The sequence below is a fragment of the Branchiostoma floridae genome, chromosome 9, assembly GCF_000003815.2.
Source record: "Branchiostoma floridae strain S238N-H82 chromosome 9, Bfl_VNyyK, whole genome shotgun sequence".
Classification (NCBI taxonomy): domain Eukaryota; kingdom Metazoa; phylum Chordata; class Leptocardii; order Amphioxiformes; family Branchiostomatidae; genus Branchiostoma; species Branchiostoma floridae.
Window position 1 is genome coordinate 2,793,736 of NC_049987.1, and position 8,814 is coordinate 2,802,549.

The 8,814-nt window shown below is 38.3% G+C and overlaps 1 protein-coding gene across 1 annotated transcript; it reads right to left on the minus strand.

The window, feature by feature from the left end:
* Window positions 1–459: 459 nt before the first annotated feature.
* LOC118423679 (cytochrome P450 2U1-like) lies at window positions 460–5,771 on the minus strand. Its single transcript, XM_035831915.1, has 7 exons — window positions 5,524–5,771; window positions 4,575–4,764; window positions 3,479–4,017; window positions 2,896–3,060; window positions 2,352–2,468; window positions 1,628–1,769; window positions 460–1,267 (listed from the first exon to the last, which is right to left on the minus strand). The coding sequence occupies exons 1-7, from the start codon at window positions 5,689–5,691 to the stop codon at window positions 1,059–1,061; spliced, it is 1,530 nt and encodes a 509-aa protein (XP_035687808.1). The 5' UTR covers window positions 5,692–5,771; the 3' UTR covers window positions 460–1,058.
* Window positions 5,772–8,814: the final 3,043 nt, after the last annotated feature.

The window sequence follows — 8,814 nt, forward strand, 5'->3', positions numbered from 1 at the left end:
AAGCAAAAAAATGGTTTATTTGGTTAATTAATTTCTACTATGTAGCCAGGCTACGTCTCTATGTTCTCTGTTTTAATGGTTTGAGTTTGTGATATTTAAAAGCTGTAGCACTGCCGCAATAGATCTCAATCTAGCGGATGTTAAGCTGTAAATTACAATTTGGGAAGTGTAATTCAGCCTATATACAATGTCAACTGTCTTAGTTTTCCGTAAAGATTACTGTAATATATCATATCGTCTTGTATATCAAATTGTATGGTGTTTCATTGTGTATGATATTATTATGTGTTAAATATTTCCAGCAAGTGATTTATTTCAAAATTCGTTATCATAAAACACTGACTTTCAGATAGTATAGTTTGTGGAGAAGGGCAACCTAAAGCCAACCGTTCACACTTAAGCCACATTTTCAGACGCTGGAGCCGCATGTCCCCCGTTTAGGAACTTTATTCGAACCAACACACAACAAACATGTTTCGCAATGTGGCTTCCTCAGTGTTATGGGCTCGAACGAGCATAGTACAGCATGTCCTTGCTTTTATAGGCCGGGTGCATAGTAAACTGACCAAGTGCAGGGTGCCCTAGGTGGCTTAACCAATCACAGTACAGCAAAGTATTGCAGTCTGCTCTAGGAGCATTACATGACCTCAATTGAACTTTACCAAATGACTGACTTTCAGATAGCTTAGCTTATTTTCAAAGTCGAATAGTTGAAGGGACAGAATGCAATTGACGAAAAATAAAGAATGACATATTTCGCATTTCTAATTGGCTAAAGAAACCGCATTTTCTGTTAAGTAACGTAAAGTGATACCAGTATTGGAAATTTTCGTTATACTCAGTAACTTCACCATATCGTCACAATTATTATTTAACATGATCATTGTCATATTTGCTATCGATACCATTTGCTATCAATAATATGATAATACACTGCTGTATGTAACGACATACTGACCATACTCGAATGCAAAGATATCGTTCGATATAGAAGAAACAGATTTACAATAAATTTTGGTGTAGCAAAATGCTAAATTAGATGCTACAAGGAATCTATATTAGTAAGTCGGACATGTTTCAGATGGTAAATGTCTTGGCACAGCCACCAGTTCATAAGTAATAGGAGCGTGAGTTAATCCAAACTCTCCTTTTGCAGATGGTACAGGTGCGCCCTCTGGCAGTTTGAAGCTGAAGCGCTGCAGAAGGTAGGTAAAGAACAGGTAGAGCTCCATCCTTGCCAGCTGTTCTCCCAGGCAGGCACGGCGTCCTGTACACAAAAACAAAAGCCATCAGCTTACAATATTATCCATTTTAATAATGCCCTATTCAGACGTAGCTCCGGCATGGAATATACTTATATAACACCTGAGTATACCTAAAAGTAATAATGTTATTATGGCTATCAAATCATCTTCCTATTAGTGTAGAAAGAAACAAACAAGACATTTATATCCATAGATGTCAGTAAGTTAAAAACACTGTATACTATTTAGCTTCGAGTGTCGACATCAAGCGATGTGTCTAGAAAATTCTAAGTATAAACATTTCACTATTTGTCTAGATTTCCAAAAGAACACACAAAATAGCAGCACCCAAGAAAATGGGCATTCCCTAAACAATATCATACCGATTGAAAACGGAATGAGTTTGTCCCTCTTTACAAACTTCCCGGTGTTGTCAAGGAAACGGGTGGGGTCGAACTTGTGTGGGTGTGGCCAGAGCTGAGGTTCGTGGTGAATCGCCCAGATGTTGGGTTCTACGATGGTGCCCTGAAAAAAAAACAAGATGGCGACACAGTAGGTATGGTGTTAAAGATACTCTCCTCGGTATTAGTGATTGCATTTTAATTCCTTGGCTCTTGAATTTAGCAAAATAGATACTTAATTGGCAAAGCATAAGACAAACCATGCATGAGAACAAGGTTTATGCCAAGGTGAGGCACTCAGTTTTACGGAGTCATGTTATGAAGGACTAGGAAAAAAGGAAGGACTGGAGGACAGTGTCTTAAGCTCAACAAAAGGGAGCGAAGATGATTAGTTTATGTTCAGGTTAAATGATTCGGTTTACTACATTTCTTCTTTTAATATCTTAGAACCCAATGAAATTGAATCAAGTAAATAAAAATTATAAAAATCATAAAAATAAAGATTGACTTTATACCATAGGAAATAACGGTTCTGAATGATGTCAATAGCTTGGCCCAGGTTAATAGATTGACGTCACATTTTATCTTACTCTCAATACATAGATGTCTTTGACTTTGAATTCACCACATCAATGCCCATACAATAAAGAACTATCCTTATGTCACCATGCCATGTTGGGTTATCTTTGGTGTTTATCTGAAATACCTTTGGGATATTGTAGCCCCTAAAAGTTGTCTCCTCAGTAGTAGTGTGTGCTAAGGCCAAGGGTGCAACGGTCGCCAGCCGCTCTACTTCTGCCAGAGTTGCTGCCGTATAGGGTGTCTGAAAAAGTCCATAGCATTTTATTCAGATATATGCAATAAGAGCTTTTTATGTATTCTGTACAGAGCATAACATTCATTTTTAATTTTTAAAAAGCACCGTAAAATTTCTCAGCAAGGAATCCCAGATTCTCCAAATATCAGTTACTCAAGCAACTTATGATTTGGGATACAGTCAGATGTTTCAAACAACATCCGTTGTGAAACTGGAGACATCTTATTGAAGAGATGTTTGTCAGGACTTCATCGACAAATTCCAGATAGCTTATATAACAAACCAGAATTATTATTATTAATTACATCAGGAGAATATAATGTTGTCAACGTCATTGTTTGCATTATTCTAAATATAACGCACTGTATAGTACGATTTAGAACAATCTCAGAACCGACTAGTCTTCGAAGTGAAGAGCAAGAAGATGACATACTTGATTGCGATGCACCATAGAGGGGTCCTGGTTCCTCCCGATGACGCTGTCTATCTCCTGCTGTACTTTCTCCTGGATGTCCGGATGGAGGATCATGTACAGCAGGGCCCATTGGAGAGTGTTGGACGTGGTGTCGAATCCAGCAAAGAAAAGATCTACCACGATCTGCAGGAGATGTTTAATCATAAACAGATCTTTTAGATCAACACAACGGATCTTATACATGATTAGTGGAAGTTTGTAAGTAAATCTATTCAGATAGAACTCTGCATAGCCTGATTGTATAGGTTTTATCTTATTATCCTATATTGTTTAGCTAGCAGAGTTTGAATATTTATTCTGTATCCACTTTCTGTAGTTTATATTTGACCGTACAAAAGTCACTGCACTTTTTGTCGTGTCAGTAAAGCTTCAATCTAAGCAGTTAGGTCAAAATTGCTATGTGTAGCATTTCGATTGGACTACAACCAAGCACTGAGTTCCTAGTTTCCAGAAGAAAACACATTTAGAATAAAGGAAACACTTGAATGATGTAACCAGATGCTTTAACAGTAACTGTATCCGAAAAAATTATCAAACTTACCGTGACAAGTTGCTCTTCTATAAATGCCCTGTCCTCTTCATTTTCTCTGTTCTTTATCTCTAGAAGAAACGCATCAATGAAGTCCCTGACGTCGTCTGGGTTGAAATCCTTCTTGTGCTCCTTGATCTCTTCTTGAACATGTTTGAAGACTTTCATAAGGATCTTTTCATACCTTTTTAGACCATTGTTCGCGCCAGGTATGTACTGAAGGGTGGGGAATATTGCAGGCAGAAGGGATAATAAAGAAATTGAAAATGATTCAGATACGGAGTACAGAAGGGCTTGGAACTCGGGATCGTCATACTCGTACCGGAAGCCAAATACGATCGACGCAATCACGTTTGACACGGCAGCTCGTGTCATCCGGTGAATGCGGAACTCTTGATGCTCATGTTTTGAGATTTTATCCGCAAGAGCTCGTGCTTCTTCGATAATTTTTCCTTCCAGACTACTCTTGCCGACGCCGAAGTCTCGAAGACTTTTCATGCTGAATCTCCGGTGCTCTTTCAAGGTAGGTCCGTAGCTTCCACATACGATACCTGAGTAAAGGCGACATTAACTTTAGATGGAAGGGTTACAGTAACAAAGATTTAAAATGTTGTCGAGAGAATTATTTTATTTTATCAAGAAGATTCTAGACAAGTAATTAACAGCAAAAACGACAATTTCATATCATGACTATACAAGTGATATCATGATAACTTTTAGATAATCGCGCATTATATGACATTATTTATGCGCTTAGAAGCTATTGACCATAGTTAAATTTCTTTTACGACTAATTAAGTGTCGAGAATAATCGCGCATTACTATGCACAATGGTATTACAAGGTAACCAAAGAAAAGGGACACGTCCAGCGATCGATCAGAAATAGAAATGGATCACTTTTGAAGATATACTACAACTCGTGTTGCCTTATCAGTTTTGTTTATAGTACTCGTAAATATAATAAATACCTTTGGGGGAAGACTATGTATAGGCAACAAGGCTTTTTTTTCTTTCCACTGCATGTTCTTTCATCCTTTAATTTGTGAAAAAAACTTAAATCAAATAATTTTACTGCAAATAAAAGGTACCAAAAGCTACGAAACTTACCTTTTGCCTTTCGCTGTGCCATAAACGATGTTAAAGGTTCAGGCCTGCCGGAAAAGATATCAAATTTCTTCACAAAGGCTTCGTGCACTACGCTGTAACTGTTTAGTACGATTCGAAGCTTGGAACCGGTGTGATAGCTGACGATGTCTCCATATTCTTTCGCCCATTCAGTCAGAACTAGGGGTGTTTCCTGTGCATTTATCATAAAAGATAAGAAATTTTCACCTTAGATACATCTTTTGTCTACCTTAAGTTTGTAATATGTGTTTTTTTCTTTCTTCCGGTAATGTCCATCTGCCGAGGAATCGGCAATTGCTAAAATTTTTGACTGATACGAGACGGAGGCACACCGGGTCTCCATCCTGGCGGTTATACAGACAGAATGATTTGATCATCGCACACTTATATAATTTCCTAAACCTAATTCGAATATAGCATGATATTGGGCTGCGAAAACAAAACAACTATTCTCCAACATTTTTATCCACTTGAAGGACTTTCATCAATAAAATCATGAATATACCTATATAGAGAGAGAGATAGAGAGAGAGACAGATATATAGATAGATAGATAGGTATAGATATAGATATTGCAGATTGACCTTTGAACTGACCCAACGCCAGTTCCGCATTAGTGACTAGTAACCCATAACTGAAGTGCTGGAAAAGTTCAGTGGCAGAAATCTAGTGCTGAGACAAAACCTCCTTGTTGAGACTTAGTTCGGCTCTGCAGCTGGAGGGGACGGGTTTGTGTGTAAACTCGCGTACTGGACTTTCTTTTGAAGCATTTGGAAACCTGATACTTAGCAAAGGCCAATTGACCTTTGATTCGGCACTAAAGCACCAGCGATGTGAAACCTTACATGCATTAAAATCTGACATATATCTTTATTGTTAAAAAGAACAGTAAATGGGCAGACTTGAGTAGAAACCAGCTATTTTATGCTACCTTTCTCAAGCTGTAGAGGTTCCCAATTACAGGCCAGCCCCTGGGGCCGGGCGGTAGGTTAGCGGGGCGCTGTAGATACTGAACCGCTGTCAGGCAGCTCAGGACGAGAAGGAGCGTCCAGGACAGGCCCCATGGGGTCAGCAGGTCAAAAACGCTCCAAATGACCATACTGGAGCACAATTCGCTGGTCAGTTGCAGATGTTATATTAAATACGCAGCCCGGAAGTCAGCGTTATCTCACGATCCTGTCCAACTGGTTTCAGATCATAGGTAATAGGTCAAAGGTCAAGGAGACTCGTCTCTGTAATGTAAGCTCTATATATAGCCGATGGCAGCCTAATGCAGTGTGAACTCGTGTTGTGCTATCTACTTGTGGGAATAACAAATTCCGTGTGAACACAAAGGATGGATGTTTGTGTACATTGAATTGATGTGATGACAAGCTGTGCTACGAGTTAGAATCGGTAACTGTGGTAACTTAAAGGACATCGGAAGCAACCGAGAAGCGTTTCCCAGTAGTATTAACCCTCAAACACCCGAGTGGGGTCCATTTGGACCCCAGGCGTACATTTTGAAGTGCCATTTGAACATTTTTGATCTGAAGAAAAAATCCTTCCGTGACTTTGTCAGTCAATATGTCTTATACCTTCGCCTAAGTTTTCGTAAAGATTGGTACAATAATGTGGAAATCATAAAGAAAGTTTGTGTTCAGTCCCTCTGGGGTCCAAACGGACCCCAGCAAAAATGTGCAGATTTTAAAACAAACTTTGAAGACTAACTCCTTAACCACTTACAGCATGACTACCAAACTTTCAGACAATAATAAGAATTTAAACCTAAATCATCACAAACATCTCTGTGTCATCAACATGTAATGTCACGACGTTATGACGTCATTTGCCTAATCAGGGCGGATATCTTGGATTTTGACCAATGACGTCATGAAATTAGCATAAATTAAAAAGTTTACGTCATGAAAATTACATTGAATTTCATAGAATTTAATTGTTGTCAGAAAACAGGTGTAGTTTACCAAGAAAACCTTGTTTAAATTGAAATTGTCAAATTTTGGCAAAAATATGCCTGTTAGACTATGGTTGCCATGGCAACCCCCAAAAATGATAAACTTACTTTATTGACAAAAAACTTTTGCAAACAATATTTTGTGATAAATTACCAAGTTTTGTAGCTTTAGCTCTAGGCATTCATGAGTTATGCGACATAAATGTTGCTGAGGGCCTCAAAATCCCCCTATCTGGTCGTAATAGGTTTAGTGCAAAACGTGGTCCTTCTGAACTTTTGCATAAATTATGATAATGAGTTGGAATTAGCAACACCTTAACTTCTCAAAATCTTGAAGAAGCAATGTATCGCTGATAAGAAATGGTACTGAGATTTTATGTACAAAACATTTTGGGGTCCGTTTGGACCCCACTCGGTCATTTAAGTCGCTAAAAAAGGTCGGGTGCTTGAGGGTTAAGCTAAGTCGGAGTAAAAGCTATAATACTGAGGGTCAAGAATCATATTTCAAATTAGACCACAGCGAGTACAATTTATTGATAAAATCCACTAGAGACTAAAAACATGGAATAGAGTGAAAAAAATAACAACATTGAAGATTACAAAAACAAGATGGCTAAATTTTCAAAATAGATACTGTAACAGTAAGCCGCGGTTGTAAGAAGAATTGGAGTGACAAAACATAGCATCACAGCCAACAAGACATTCATTCATGTATTCAAGAAGACCGGCCCTCCTAGCGGCGAGATACGGTACTGCATTTTCGAAGTTGGAAGTAAAAGTGCCAGGTTCATGATTTTTGAGTAGTGGATACGTCTTTGGGCAGTGAGTAAGTCGTGTACGTTTCAATGGCTTTATTGAAATTGCAGGAGCCGATTTTGTTTTAGACATTGAAATGGAATAACTCAAAAAAGGTTGTACTGATTGACATTATTATGATAATATGTAGCTAATTTTCATAATATGTAGCTAATTTACATAGTTTGACAACTTTTTGGCGGTTAATAATAGTACTGTGTTTGTCAATATGTAGATCTAGACAGCTGGAATTAGCATTTCCAGGACTGACTTACTGAGACTCTGTGGCGGGAAAATGTTGTTGGTTTGATATTAATCAAACAATAAAACTGACAAAACTTAAAAATTTCATGTTCTATTTGAAAGTTTTCTTTGTGTTTTATAATCTTTGAACGCCATCTGGAGGTTTGACATATTTCAGACCTCCATAATAAGCTACAATGATTGTTACAAAAGTACACCATTTCTAACTTCTTCAGACATAACGTTAAGACTGGCAGAAGGACAAGGTGTATTTGTAGTACAATATCACACACACACACACACACACACACACACACAGACACACACACACACACACATCGAGAGAGAAAGAGGGAGAGAGAGAGAGAGAGACTCTTAAGTAAAGTTTAAAGTTGTCTAATAAGGATACTCTTAAAGCACTTTGGGGTAACGAGTTCCACTTTACGATAATTCTTTTGAAAAAACGAGTTTCTTTTACAACTCGAGAGTTGGAGAGGTGGAATGACGCCAGCAGCTTCGTTAAATGTCACATGTTTCAAACGAAACGGTAGAGCAACTTTGATACCTAGATGCCGGTTTATAGTTGTGAAAATAATTGTTTTTCTTCTGACGCAATGCAAGGCATTCAGAAAAATATAGGCGTTTTCTGCGTGTTTACTGTAACAACTTGCGGGTGACCCCCAATAGAACGCCCGTTCTATCAATCACGGCAGATCGAACGTTATTCGTGTTCTAAATTCCCGAATAGAATTCTGGATATTTTGGAACCAAATCTGACCATCGTGACAATACAAAATACAATCAAAAGCACAAATAAGAAATCACTTCCTATCAAACAATGAGTTACTTACTTTCAAATATCACTCAAAACAAGACCTTATTAGCATCCAAATCAACCACGATGTACTCATTTGCGAGCTTTAGACACTGGTAAATCTAAGAGGCAAGCCTCCTGTAACTAAAGAATGCAAACTGTGGTTTAACGTTATATAGAACTCACAGTCGTGGATTCTTGGACTATCGCTGTCTGGATCGGGTGCAGATTTGATAGACAGCTAAAGCACACCATGATTTTAAGTAGGAATATCTCCAAGCTGACCGTCCTGTTACTAACACACGACATGTCATGCAATCCGAGGGCCTATGTGAATGACGTCACGATAATTCTTCACTCGAGTAGGTGCGGGATTGGTTAGGGGGACAAGAATGTCTAAATCATGTATGTCTAAA

Coding starts and splice junctions, on each gene's coding strand:
- LOC118423679 (XM_035831915.1), bottom strand. CDS start 5,691: ATGGTCATTTGGAGCGTTTTTGACCTGCTGACCCCATGGGGCCTGTCC. Junction 4,018..4,574: donor GGCACAGCGAAAGGCAAAAG/GTAAGTTTCGTA, acceptor GCCTTTACTCAG/GTATCGTATGTGGAAGCTAC. Junction 1,770..2,351: donor GGGGCTACAATATCCCAAAG/GTATTTCAGATA, acceptor TTTTTTTTTCAG/GGCACCATCGTAGAACCCAA.